At 55.9% G+C, this 13,786-nt stretch overlaps 1 protein-coding gene across 2 annotated transcripts in view; it reads right to left on the reverse strand.

Annotated features, from left to right (window-relative positions):
- Positions 1-1,154: 1,154 nt before the first annotated feature.
- The window catches only part of RAB6B (RAB6B, member RAS oncogene family), a 61,813-nt gene continuing 49,181 nt past the window's right edge, over positions 1,155-13,786 (reverse strand). The window contains exons 3-8 of one of the 2 annotated variants that reach the window (XM_027586945.2): positions 13,561-13,614; positions 13,257-13,362; positions 11,322-11,433; positions 10,189-10,282; positions 7,147-7,213; positions 1,155-5,608 (exon numbers count right to left, since the gene is read on the reverse strand). In XM_027586945.2, the coding sequence (XP_027442746.1) occupies positions 5,544-5,608; positions 7,147-7,213; positions 10,189-10,282; positions 11,322-11,433; positions 13,257-13,362; positions 13,561-13,614 (498 nt within the window). In that variant the 3' untranslated portion in view covers positions 1,155-5,543. Of the gene's footprint in view, positions 5,609-5,685; positions 5,745-7,126; positions 7,214-10,188; positions 10,283-11,321; positions 11,434-13,256; positions 13,363-13,560; positions 13,615-13,786 lie in introns of those variants that run through there. The other variant, XM_027586946.2, reaches the window with a different exon arrangement.

A 13,786-nucleotide genomic window follows, 5' to 3' on the forward strand; every position in this document is an offset into this window, starting at 1 on the left:
GGGAATCTTGGGAAATGGTTGTGGGCTTGGAACAGCTTGCCCCTGGCTTCAGTCTGGTTTGTACAAGTGTGTGCACTTGGGCTGTCAGGCCTCTGCCCCTTGACATCCCCTGGACCCTCCTCTACCTCATTATACATCTGGCAGCCAGAGACGTTAGGCTTAGTGGGCAGAACATCTATTTCCTGTCCCTCCTAATTTAGAGGTGGCAGATGGGGGGTGTTCCAGAAACTTTAGAACCTTTGAAAGGGAAAGATAGGTAGTGAGGTTGAACTCGAAGAAGAATGAGACCTGGTGAACTTGGCTTACTCCGTAGCTCCAGGATTCCCAGCATTCTCAGGCCAGAGCAGTTCTGGGCCTGATCTTGGCCTTTGTGTCCTCTCTCGATTGGTCCCACAACTGTCCAGGCCTTCAGGGTGTCTTTTAGTCCGGAGATGATTCACACCTGAAGGGGCCTCTCAGGGATGTTCCCTAATTAGTGTGGGGAGAAGCAGGAAGTGGGATGTGGCTGCTTGGTGTCACCTGGAGGATGATTATGGTTCACCTTAAATTCTTTTTTTTTTTTTTTTAAAGATTTTATTTATTTATTTGAGAGAGAGAGAATGAGAGATAGCACGAGAGGGAAGAGGGTCAGAGGGAGAAGCAGACTCCCCGCCGAGCAGGGAGCCCGACGCGGGACTCGATCCCGGGACTCCAGGATCATGACCTGAGCTGAAGGCAGTCGCTTAACCGACTGAGCCACCCAGGCGCCCTCACCTTAAATTCTTTAAATGGCTTTCTGGAGACCACCAGAAGGGAGAGAGATTCAGTCCCTGCACCCACCCTTCAAAACCCCCAGCCTTGGCAAGTGGAGACCAGGGATGACAGAGGTTATCACACAGCCCTGAGTCTCCGTTCAGCCTGGGGCTTCCCTTTCCATGAGCCTTTAGGCAGAGTGATGGAAATGAGTGACCGTTTCACCTCATCAGTGTGTCTGAGGCTGTGGAGAGCCCTGGTGAAGAGGAGGAAGCAGAGGGCTCTGGGTGGCAGGCCTGGCCCCCAGACGGGATGAGGGTTTGTGGAGCAGGCACACGAGGAAATCTGTTTTTGCGCAGCCCTCCCCCTCTCCCCCGGCCCCCCATATATGACTGCACCACTTAGAAACACTGGACAAGATGTTTTGTGTTGAGAATCAGGACAGTTTATTGTTTGATCAACATGCTGAGTCTTCCACATTTTACACAGTTTTATGTAAAGTCAATGTGGCCGTTTATGCCTGCTGAGCCAGTCAGCGATGGAAATGCCACCCTCTGTGCTCCTCATGGCCAACCACTTTCAAGGGGATGGGTGCAGGTACGTGAGGGGACAAGCTGACACACCACACGATGCAAGCTGGCCTTCCGCGTCTGGAGGCTTCCCACTGGAAGGAAGTTTCCAAACCCCACTGCAAGGATAAGCCATGCCCTGCAGGGAGTGTCAGCCACGCAGGGATCTGGCGCCAGAGAGTTTACACATGAGAGCCCAAGGTTTTGGAACACCTAGATAGTTCATTTCAGACAAAAACTCAAAAGGGTGCCCTGGTCTGTGGGTGCCCATGATGATCAGAGTGGGCTTGGGGACTGGCCCTTCTTGGCAATGGAGGGGCGTGAAATGGCCATGCATTCTCTCCCAGCTCACTGAGCTACGCTGGCCAGAGTCCTAACCAGAGTAGAGGTGGTCTGAGGAGCACCCGTGCCCAGCAGCCCTTTACGTGCAAATGCACGGTCCCATCCGCACACCCAGGTTGGCGATGGCTGAAGAATGGAAACACCTTGCCTCTGACCACTTCTGGCTTGCTGCGTGACCAGAAGCAAGTGGCCCTTCTCTGCCTCAGTCTTCCTGCCTCTGAGACAGGAAGGGTTGTGAGACCGCCGCGTCATGCTGCCGTAGCTAGGGGGGATGCCTCACATGCTCGGGGGAGAGGTAGTTTGGAAATTAGTGAGCATACAGCCCTGCTTGGTGGATGCACAAAAACTTCTCTGCTCGGCTGCCCCTCACGTGGCTCAGATGGGACTCGGTCCTTGGCTACCTGTCCTCACATCCTGACACCCTCAGCTGCCTTCTGCCGTGTGAAGGAATGAGGCTGCTGTGCCTGCAGGACACCGAAGCCAGCGGCGCCGTTCTGTCACAGCTGGTCCTTGAGGGCAGGGGCTCCCAGCACCGGCTTGCCGTCGAGAGGCCAGAGACGCTGCACTCGAGATAAGCCTGTACGCTTAGCTGCTGCCATTTTCGTTCTTGTTTCTGTTGCCTGAGACTCTCAAACCACCTGGCCTTGCCCCTCAGATCCGGGAGCATGCGGACAGAAGAGAGTGGTGACAGTGATGGCAGGGAGGCCTCTGACCTAGAGGGACTCGCTCATAACAGCCCGGCTTGCTGACGCGGACTCTACGCTGCACTTCTCACACTTAAGCTGCTGACGTCACACCCTCACTCCGGCACGTGTGTGCATTTATAAACCCGCTATCTGCTCCTGCATCTTACGCTGTTTTTCAGATACCTGTGGAATAGGGGCTTTACTGACAGCTTTTGAGACACTCCCCACCCCCCAAAAAAGAAAAAGGGCCTGAAGATGACTCTGGCCATCTCCTTAGGGAGGCGACTGAAGGATGGCTTTGCCTCAGTCTAGCCCATCTGGATTCAGCTGGGACGTCACACTCGCTGGGGATGTGGAGGCAATTTCATCCCCTCTTCTTCAAGGGAACCTGATCATTTTATTACTGAACCTTAACTCCCAAGTCAAGATACTACCTACAAGCAAGAGGAACAGTGATGGCACCTGCTCAGAATGAGAGCCAAGGAACCAACCCACTTCTGTGCAAGAGATCTGGCTACCTCAACAGGACAGGAAGTAAGGGGTGGGAATCAGGCCCGAGAGAAGGAGGTCATGGAATGGCGTTGGCACCACTAAGACGGGAGGGCAAGAGGAGACAACTGCCCTCGCCTCAAGCCCGCAGGGCTGGGGAGAGCCTGGACTCGAGAGAGGACCTTGTGTACATGCTAGGAAGACAGGGCTCATCGAGGCCACATCAAGCCATGTGACATCTTCCACATCTCTTACTGCTCCTAGGCTGTAATCGGAAAATGTTCGTGGTGCCTTAACTATGTGTGCACATGAGAAGGGAATGGAGTTTCTCCTTTGTTTTTACAGGAATGTTTAAGAAAAGCTACTCTTTAGTACCAAGAAAATGAAAATCCACCATACATTCATTCACTGGGACCCAATGCAGATCCCAGCAAATGGGGCTGTCCCAGAGGCCAAAAGCAACGGGCCTCACTGCCAACCAGGCCGGACGCTGTAATGTGGACTCCTATAAATTCTCACGAGGTAAGTAAGCACTCTTCCAACAAGCACCACTTGGCAGGGGCGGGGGGGGGGTGCCATGGTGGGAGGGACTGGCCCACATGGGCATGCACACGATGCATATAAGTATAGAGAGAAATGGTGCACATATTCCCATGGCTATTTTTGCCTGTAGTTGAACACATCTATGCATTAGTTTATTGATGGCAAGACAATCACAAGTTTTTTGACAATATTAAGTATTTCTTATTTCAACACGTTGCAGTACTTTTGAATTTCCAAAACTGTTATCACAATGCAAGTTCCAACTTGAGAGCAGGAAAAACAAGAATATACATTAAGCACGTGTATCTCTGTGAGAATGTGTGTGGAAGGTGTATACACAAGTCTATCTCTATATATAATTATGTACACACATATAAAAACTAAACACATGACACTGGAATTACGTTCGTACATCAGTCTTTGCCTTCTGGAAGAGGAGCTCAGTGAGAATCCTGCTTCCTCTCTTCTTCACCTGAAGATAAATTCCTCTCTAAACAACAGCTCTGACACACAGTCTCCTTAAGCTGAGAGAGTGTGACAGGCCCACTGGACAAATACCAGTGAGTCCTGTCTACTTATTGGCTGCCATTTTGGATTAGTTTCTGAGAAGTTCCAAAATTCACTGCAATAACTTGTTGGAGTCCTGCTTTGTGGAGGAATCCCACCCCACTCCCAGATGGTCATTTAGCTCACCTAGGACACGCCTGACAGCAGTCTGGAGGCAGAGACAATGCCAGCTTGGAGGGCAAGGTTTACTGTTTTTGGACAGTTGCTGCCTACTGCCTGGCTCTATGCAGGCTCGGTTCAGTAAGTCTGGGTCTATTTGGAATGCGGCCCCATGGGTTACATCACTTAGAATTCCCTTCAGAGACTTTACAGGCCCTCAGGACTAAGCCCTTCTCAGAAAGGAGTCGAAATGGCAAGGATGGCTCTCTCTGGGCAGCCTTCTGGAGACCCCACGTCAGCAGCACCCTCAGGCAACCAGAGCGCTGCTACAATATCCTCAGAGGTACATGCACAATGATTGCAATTGCATGATGCCGGTGGGGCAAGTCAGCTTTTCCAGAACAGCACTCAATAGTATTAGCAACCGAGGATCTGAACATGAGTCTTCAAGGTGGCGGTACTGCGGTCGACCCCCCCTTCCCCAGTCACAAACACTGTGTGATACAGGCTCTAGCTTCCCTGTCGTGTAAGGACGAGGGCTTCAGGGCAGCACACACTGAGTTTCTTTTTGCCCTTCCCTTAGATTCAACCCAGACATGGGTGCGGACCGCTGGGAAGGTTGGTGAGAACGTCTTCAGAAACACACATGGTGCCCCAAGGCTATGAACCACAATCTACTTGTACAAGCCCACAGTTGCCAACAGCACCCCGTCCTTCCTTCCGATGACCTCTTGCTCTGCCAATCACTGAGGGGGCCACAGAGGACACAGGCTGCCTGTGGCAAGTGCCCTCCACCCCTTCAAGGCTTGTCAGGGAGGGGAAGGGAGAGGCAGGAGTAATTCCAGTAAGGCCTCCCGCTGGGCTCCCTGCCATCCACAAGGCCTTAATTCAGCTCAGGGCCATGGCTGATGTCCCACTCTGGCCACGGAAGGAGGACAGACTTGAAAGTTGCCTCTTTAGAGGCTGTTTTGTTCAGTGTTTAATTTACCCAGGTAGGGCCTGTTTGGTGGGTGGGGCCTGGGATTGGAGCCTAATTAAGTTGCCCCATTAATTGTAATTTATCAGGTTGGGGTGGAAGGAGGGCAGAGGTGATGAACCATTCAAAGAGGGCAGGAAGGAGGAAGTGTGTGGAAAAGGTTCTCTGTAAGTTTACAAATATACAAAAACAAAAAGCACATCTTTCAAATAAAAATGACTACATTTTTATCTGGCAAAAAGTTGTATACACATGATTTAAATTTTTTTTTAATTTCAACAGTTTTTGGCAATCTTAATAAAGTACAATATATTACAACCAAACCAAAAAATAGTTGTTTAAGTAACAGCTGTTAAGAGTGACGTGATCCCTGATGCCCAGCCTCCCTCCCCACCCCCCCCACTCCCAGAGACAGAGAGAAAAGAAAAATCCTCCCATCCTGATAAGCTCCTTTCCCACCCCCCCTTAGGAAGCTAACCAATAGGAAGCAACACAACAAGCGAGTAGTGTCAAAGGAAGCCGGCCCGGGCAGGCTGCATATTAGCAGGAGCAGCCTCCCTCGCTGGCTGGGGGCTCCTGGGGCTTGTCCAGCTTGATGTCGATCACTGCAGGGGGCCGGGCTAAGGAAGATGACTGCCAAGAAGCTGCCACCCTGGCTCCTGTCCCTGGGCACCCCTCAGCTGCCCTGTGCAGGTGCTCCGTCCCTGCACCAATGCCTAGGGACTCCGGTCTTTGCTGGGCCTGGGGAGGAAGGACGCAGGGTCACCAGCTCCCACCGCTCTTTTTCCCACAACCCCTCCCCCTCCCCCACCCAAAGCAAAGCCGGCCTTGGGCTGTGGGATGACCGCGGAAACACGGGCACAACAGGCCCTTCCTCAGAAGCCTTCCCAGTAACCAGGGCCCCAGCCTTGTCAGCAGTCAGTCCCGTCCTCAAGTGCACTGGAAGTGGACGGCCTGCTGGCCACCCATGGACTCCCATGTCTGAGCCCAGGCCTAGGGGGGGCCCTGCCCTAGCCAGTCGCAGCCACGGTGACCCCTCGAGCTCTAGTCAGGGTGTGTCACTTAGACTCCGAGGATGCTGCTGAGGGGAAGCCACAGCCCTGGGAAAGGCCTCCAGCCCCTCCCACGGGTGCGCTGGGGACTGTGGGTGGAGGAGTACCCGTCAGAACCACCCGAGGAACGGGTTCAGAATGCCCAGCCAGGCTGCTGCACCCCCTGGGCCCGCTGTGGGGCGGCACTGGGTGGCGGACGGGGTGGATGCACAGGGGCCGCTGCTGTGGGGCCTGCTGTGGCCGTCCTATGTGTTTCCGTGGCCCCTGTTTAAGGACTATGCGAGAGACTCTTTTTGGCTTTACGTACTATAAAGAGCCAGGCTTCTAAAGACCCCATTTTCCCTCCTTGCCACTCTGGCCATGGCATATATTTTGAGTATGACTTTCCGACTTCCCCTATTTTTATTTTCCCTACACCTACACAAATAACATTTTTCTCTTGTGTATATATACATGAACACATTTTTTTTGGTAACATGGCAGAGTATAAACAAACAACTGCCTTCCTTCCCACTGGGCCAGACTACCTCTCTGAACCTCTCAGCTTGGGTGCGGTCTGAGGTTTAGGGCAGGCTATGCGAGTGGCCGCAGACCCTGTCCCACAGAGCAGTGGGCGCTCTGGGGCTGTGCAGGGCCAGGCCCAGGGAGCGGGCAGGACACGGGAGGAGGTATCTGTGGGGGAAACGGTCTTGTGGAGACTAGGCTGAACCGTGTTCTGGGTGTACAGAAACCTTCCATGCAGTGGAGGGTCTACTGGTACCCGTGAAATACAAAGTGATGCTCACTGCGAACATGGGCAGTTAACTATTTCTCACTCCCCGCCCCACATGGTCATTCACATCCATCTGGTACCCCCCAATGATTTGGAAATAGAAACTTAGACTGTTCGAGCTGGACGAGGTCTTAGAGCCCTTGGAGTTCAGCCTTGTCCCGGTCCAGAGGAGGGCCCACACCATACTCCTCAGCAGGGAAGGATGGGCTGGAGACCAGGCGTGGGCTCGCCCGCTGTTCAAAAGTACTAAGTGAATACGTCAATGGACAAATGCCTTCTCCAGCACATCTTTCACTCACTTATCAAAGGAAAAGGATACTCCCTTCTTTGCTTTTCTCCTGGACATTCTCCATTCCAGGCAGAGCTGACGCCACACGTCGGAAGAGCTGGAGAGAGGGGGAGACGCAGCATGAGCCCCTGGCCCCATCCTCCCGGCCCCCCCCCCCCACTCTGTCTCCACCCTCTTGCCTCTTCTCGTCCTGACCCGGGGCCTTGTTCTCTTGTCTGTCCTGCTAACTGTGCCCTGGAGGGCAGGGGCTGCGCCTAACTTCTCTCTCCCTTGCCCCTAGGGCCTGTCACAGGTCTGGGCCCTGACAGGCCTCTCACCTAGGCAGGCTGACCACAGGTCACCAGGAGCTGAGCACAGGTCATGCCGACTGTAAGGGACCTACCCCGGTGCACAAAATGCTCTAGGCCCCGGGAGGCAAGCCCTTAGGCGGGCTTCTGTTCCACTGCCTGTGTGGGGACCAGGTCTGGGGAACCAACTTTTGACCTGCCCTTGAAACAAATGACCCTCTCCTCACGGGGGTCCTGCGGGTCCACAGGCACCGAGGCAGCAGGGTGCTGGGAGCCAGGGCGGCGCAGTCACATTGGAAGGAGAGATTTCCAAGAGAATAAGCACACAGGACTGTGAATGTGATGCTGTGGGTTTGTTGGGTGTGGGTGTTAGTGTGATGTGTACTTTGTGTGTAGAGGTGTATGTGTGGAAGATGTGGATGTGCGGTGTGTGTGTGTGTGTGTGAATTTGTGTGAGTGGGGGGATTGTGTGTAGAGTGTGTGCTCATGTGCGGTTTCTGTGTAAGTCTGTGTAAGCGCACGGGGAGACCTGTGTGGTGTGTGCATGCATGCGTGCACACTGGGGCAGGGGTAGGCGGGGATGTCAGGCAGGGCAGACATGGAACCTAGGAGGTGACAAGTACAAAACACAAGTATAAGGCACCAGAAGATTCTGAACACCCCCTCTCTCCCCATATACTCCAACTTTGGGGACTCCTTGAGCTAAGGAGGGCGTGTCTTGTTCATGCTCTCACCCTAGAGCCCAGGAGCACCCAGGCTGAGTGACAGGGCCAAAGGTGGTGAGGGCCTGAGTGGGGAAGTCACTGGTGGGCCTGGCAGGGTATGGGATGTGGGAAGGATACAGATGGGGTTCCGAGGTGGGGCAGAAAGAAGTGAGCCAGGGTGGAGAGGGCCAGGTCACTCCTGAGCTTTCCTTCATGGCCTTGCCCCAGGCAGTCCTGCTCTGCCTGCCTGTCTGTAAAAACGGTCACAGCCTCTGCCAGTGGCCAAACTGCCAGTTAGAAGGAAACTCCTGGGGTCACATGTGGGGCTCTGAGAGCAGATACGATCAGGCTTAAGAGTCCAGGAGTGTGCACGGCATGAAGACTCCTCCTCTGAGCCACAGAGTTTGAACTGACCACATTTAATTCCTGCTTAGACCAACACCTGGGTTCCAAAGCATTCTGAAAAGGGAGGCATCGGTGTCTCCCTGCCCCTGACCACTAGGGCAGAAGCTACCTGCCTTATGGACTGCTGCCCACTGCTTCCGGGAGGCGGGACTTGCCATCAGGGCCACACAAAGCAGCAACCCAGTGCCTCCTATGTGCCTCCAGGGACAGGTAGCTCCTGCTCTCAGAGACACCGGAGCAGCACTGGGAAGGGCATGGGTGTGAGCAGAGCCATGCTGAGGGCGCTCTAATTGGGGAGGAAGGCAATGAGGCCTGGGGGCTATGGGGCCCCTCATTCTGTCTCTCCGCTCCTCTGCCACCTTCCCCAGTGCCACGGGCACTGCCCCTGTCGGGTGAACCTTCACTGTATCCAGGCCAAGAGCTGATGGGCAGCTTGTGTAGTGCTCCCAGGCACTGCTCGGGGCGGCTGAGCAGAAGGGGCCCCCCCCGACCCCCACCAAGCCATGCTCCACACTCAGAGTCCCCTCCCCATGCCACAGCACCCCTCCTGCCGCACCTTTGCTCAGGCGTTACCCTTTGTCTGGAACACCCTCCCTCTTCACCTCTTCAAGCCCTCTCTTCCTTGACGGCAGGGGCTCCTAACCTTTTGTGAACCAGAGACCTCTCTGGCACGTCTGCTGAGCCTATGGGCTCCTCATAAGTGTGTGAAGTCAGTGACGCAGGAGTGCGGAGGAAACCATTCAGAATTGAAATACGCTCGAAAATCTTTGAAGACACCAGTTGGTTACGCAGCAGCATCTGTGTTTCCAGCCGCAGGTCAAGTCACACAGCTCCCCCCCACCGCCCACCCAGCGAACTGGTGTGGTGACGCACGTAAAGGCCAAGAGACCTGTAACACCGCGAGGGGACAAGAAAATGGCTGGGGTCTGTACTGTGCTCAAGCCACGGGCGCCACCACCAGCACAGCGCCCTGCCGCCTGCATTCACGGCTGAAGGAGGGGCTGGAGGGCCGTCAGAGGTGCGTGAAGATGGAGGGGTGGCTCTTTCCCACCCAAGTCTGCTCACCTGTGGACTCCCATCCTTGGGGGTCCGTGGACCTAGGGAAGCCCCTGGCGGCGAGGCTCAGCCGTAACCTCCTCAACGGCTTCTCTGACCATCCTGATTCCCCGGGCCTCCTGCCCCCTCTCCCCCGCCACACTGCAAGCTCCAACAGCACCAGGCGGGCTCCTCCCTCCAAGCTCGCCTGGCCCTCCGCAGCCCTGAGCACTTGCCAAGCGCAAGGCATGAACCCCCAAATGCTAGTCGGACTGAATTTCCCGCACCCCTATCCCAAGTGAGGTAAGATGCTAGGGAGATACTGCTGCTCTCAGCAGGAAGTTAGTGGCTGGTTACCCAGCATGTTACGGGGCCATGCGACTGGTTGCTGTGTGGTGGCTAAGGATGACATGCTCCGGACACGCCCGGAGAGTGAGTGCTCTTACCCTCCCTCGTGCTTTCTCAGCTCTAGGATTAGCTCGTTTCCCATTAGGTGGGGTTCATGGTGCTCTGGTTGCTTGCCCCAACCTGGTCACTAGCCCCTCAGGGCAAGTTGGAGCCGGGCCCGTGACTGACCGGGCCGGAAGCCACACGTGGCCCCTTGGCCAGGCTGGCGAGGATCAGCGCCAGGTGCGTCCTACCTGCTTCACGTTGTAGCCGGTCTTTGCGCTGGTCTCGATGAACATGACGCTCAGTTCTTTGGCGCGCTGCTCTCCCTCCTCGATGGTTATCTGCCTGTGAGTGAGGGGAGATGGGAAAATGAGCCCCCCCGTAGAGGCGGGGGGAGCAGCCTGAGATTAGGAGGGCCTAGGCCCCGAGTCAACCCTGAGGACAGGGCTCGGATCCAGGGCCCCCATCCAGGATGAAGGGCACGGGGCCACAGCAGGACACCAGCTTCCCCCCCATTTCTCTTCCATGGTGCCTCCCAGCTCAGGAGCAGGCCCTGTGGCAGGCGGTGGACCTTCCCAACAATCAACAGAACTGTCCCGTGCACCTGTGTCTAGAAAGTACTTTGAACCACACAGCGCCTCTCAGGTGGTGTCATCAGTCCCCTTCTCCACAGGAGGACAGTGAGGTTAAAAGTGACTGCCTGCAGGTTGTACTGAGAGGTACTTAGCAAAAGAACTGGGCTTTGAGTCCCATTTCCCTTACTTCAAGGACAGGACTCTAATGAAGCAGGCTCTAAGTCAGATAATTCTGTAGATGGTCAGAGTACACTCCAGGAGGCCAGCAGTCCAGACCTGTTGCTTTATCTGACCAAGCTGGGTCCCATGAGATAAGTGGATGAATGGATGCAGGCGGCACCTGAGTCAGCCCTGTCTGTGCACTGGAGGCACAGCAAAGAGGAAATTCTGCACGTTCACACCTGGGGATCAGAACCTTATCCCAGCACAGGCATTTCGTGGGGGCAGAGACACAAAGCAGAAGCAGAAGCCAATGAGGGCCCGAGGGACTGCTGTCTGCAGTTGCGCTGTGGCCACGGCCGGGCCCCAGACCGCACACTGCTGTGTGGGGCCGGGCGCACAGGGCTCCATGCAGACCTCTCGCGGAGGCGCGCCCTTACAGACAGTGGAAGGTGGGGCTTCAGAGCTGAGCCGCTGTGGGCAAGGGTCTGCCAGGTGCTCTCAAAGCCTCCAGTGTCCCCAGGGGGCCTTCCTCAGATATATGGGGACAGGTCGGAAGCACAGACTCACCATCTACGCATCCCAGCTGCAGGGGAGTGGAGGGTGGGCCGGGCCTGCCAGCATGCTGCACCTTGCACCCTCACACCTACCTCTTGTCGGCCAGGTCCGTCTTGTTGCCCACCAGCATGATGATAACATCGCTGCCCCTCTCTGTCCTGACATCGTCGATCCACTTAGAGGTCTGCTGGAAGGAGTTGAGATCTGGAGGTGGAAGGCGAGGAGACAACAGAGTGAGAGTCAGCCTGAGCAGGTAAAGGGCAAAGGTGGGAGGGAGCATGAGACCATGAGCAGGAGGGAGGGGCACTGTGCATCCTCACACCCGACCAGTGAGTCCGGGCCTTCTAGCGGGGGGTGTGGAGCGGGGGAGCATGTGTGTCTGTGGAGCTCCTGCCCCACGGCCCTGGAGAGACCCTCATGTTGCTGAACCACCCCCTGGGTTGGGGGGGGGTCACCCTGTTTGAAGGTCACTGTCATGATTTGCTACATAGACTAGTGGTTTTAGGGGCCCACCTGAGAATCAGACCTGACTTAGGGGGCTCAGAGCAGAGTGTGAGAAATGGGTGCACTGGAGTTGGCTGAGCTTGGAAACGTGTGTGCACGTGTGTATGTTGGTGGGGGACCAGAGCAGCTCCTGGGGTAGGAGGGCCCTACACAGTGGCCTCACACTGAGGGGGGTGGCGCTCGGTAAAGACCAGAGTTTCCAAGGAGAACACTCAGGATCTGCAAGTAAGAGGAGGGGAAAGGTGGCCCCAGGAGAGACAACAGCACAAGAAGTAAGGCCATTTCAGGGCAGCCCTCTCCTCAGTCAGAAGACGTGACAGACCTTGGGGAGTGGTAGCAGGGCAATGCCCAGCACTCAGCAGCCCACACGCCTGAGGGGAGGAGAGGGAGCCTGTCCCAGGAAGCCTCAGTTTCCCCCAGCCTGCTCTCCCTCCTGCTCACGTCAGGCTGCATGAACCCAGGCTGAAGGGCCCAGCTCCCACCTGTACTCAAGGTGTGTGGGGGGCCCACGGTCAGAGGGAGGCGTGGAAAGGGGAGATGGGCAGAGCCAGGGGCAGTGGGCCCGAAGCCTCCCCGTGTGACTTCGGTGCTGTGGTGTCCTCCCGCCACAGCTGGGACCATAGCACAAGGGCTTACCAGCTGTGTTCTGTGACACCTGCCTGGGCAGCTGAGGCTCTGCACCTGCACCAGCCCCTCCCCCTACCCCCACGATGAGTCTTCCTCAGGGCTGTGCAGTTCTCTCAAGAACTTGCCCTGGCCAGAAGAGCCACACGGTGTGGCTCTCCAGACCTGCTTGGCCTCCCCTCCCAGGAGAGCCTAGGAGGAGCTGGGATGCTGGCTGACAAAACAATGGCTGCTGGGTCACAGCCGGCCCAGACACCAGTGTCTTCTCCCTTCCTGACACATAAACACACACAAGTCACTCCATAGGGGTCTTTCTGGCCATCAGGGCCAAGGAGGGCATGGAGGGGTGGCAGCAGGGCCAGCCTCACCTCTGCTCACCTCTACACACAGCCCCCTGCTCTGGGCAGGGCCAGCTCAATCCCATACACCCAGGCCTGTCACAGGAGGGTGGGGGAAGGTGGAAAACATGCTGGTGTTTGAAGGCAGCTCACCCCCCCACCACCAAGGACCTGTCTTCTTTTTTTTTTTTTTTAATTTTTTTTTCTTTTTAGATTTTATTTATTTGAGAGAGAGAGAGAGAGACAGAGATAGTGAGAGACAGCACAAGTGGGGAGGAGAGGGAGAAGCAGGCTCCCTGCAGAGCAAGGAGCCCGATGCGGGGCTCGATCCCAGGACCCCGGGATCATGACCCGAGCCGAAAGCAGTCGCTTAACCGACTGAGCCACCCAGGCGCCCCAAGGACCTGTCTTCTTGCAGTCAGAAGACAAGCATCCACAGCATGCACGTGTGCACACACGTGCCGTGTGCACCTATGTAAGTGCACACACACACACACACACACACACAGGCCCTGGAGCCTGTGAGCCACCCTCCCTCTGGCAGCCAGGACCCACACTCACTTGTGATGTCGTACACCACCACAGCCACGGTGGAGTCCCGGATGTAGCTGGGAATCAGGCTGCGGAACCTCTCTTGGCCGGCTGTGTCCCAGAGCTGCAGCCGCACCTGTCACAAGGAGGGCAGGGGCGTCAGTGTAATCCTCCTGGTGGGGTGGGGGCTGGAGGAGGGCCCTGGCCCTGTGACGTGGCCCCTGCCAGCTCTGCGGTAGGCAGGGGCTCTCTCAGTGGTGCCCAGCTAAAGGCTCCAGCTGGTAAGTCCAAAGGAGCCCTCCCTGTGCTTCTCGTTCTAAAGTCAGGCACTCACCGTACGATCCTCCAAGTACATGGTTTTTGACAAGAAGTCAATCCCAATGGTGGCCTATTAGAGAAAAACATGGAAAGGTTAAAACTGAAAAGTCTCAGGCAAAGGGGCAAAAGCTCAGCAATCCAGACAGTGATAGCCACTAAGAGAGGGACACCCATGCCAAGCCTAAGGCAAGTCCTACTCTGCTGTCCCTGCCTGACCCCCACGCTCAACAGTGAACCCGGTC

The sequence above is a fragment of the Zalophus californianus genome, chromosome 1, assembly GCF_009762305.2.
Source record: "Zalophus californianus isolate mZalCal1 chromosome 1, mZalCal1.pri.v2, whole genome shotgun sequence".
NCBI lineage: Eukaryota > Metazoa > Chordata > Mammalia > Carnivora > Otariidae > Zalophus > Zalophus californianus.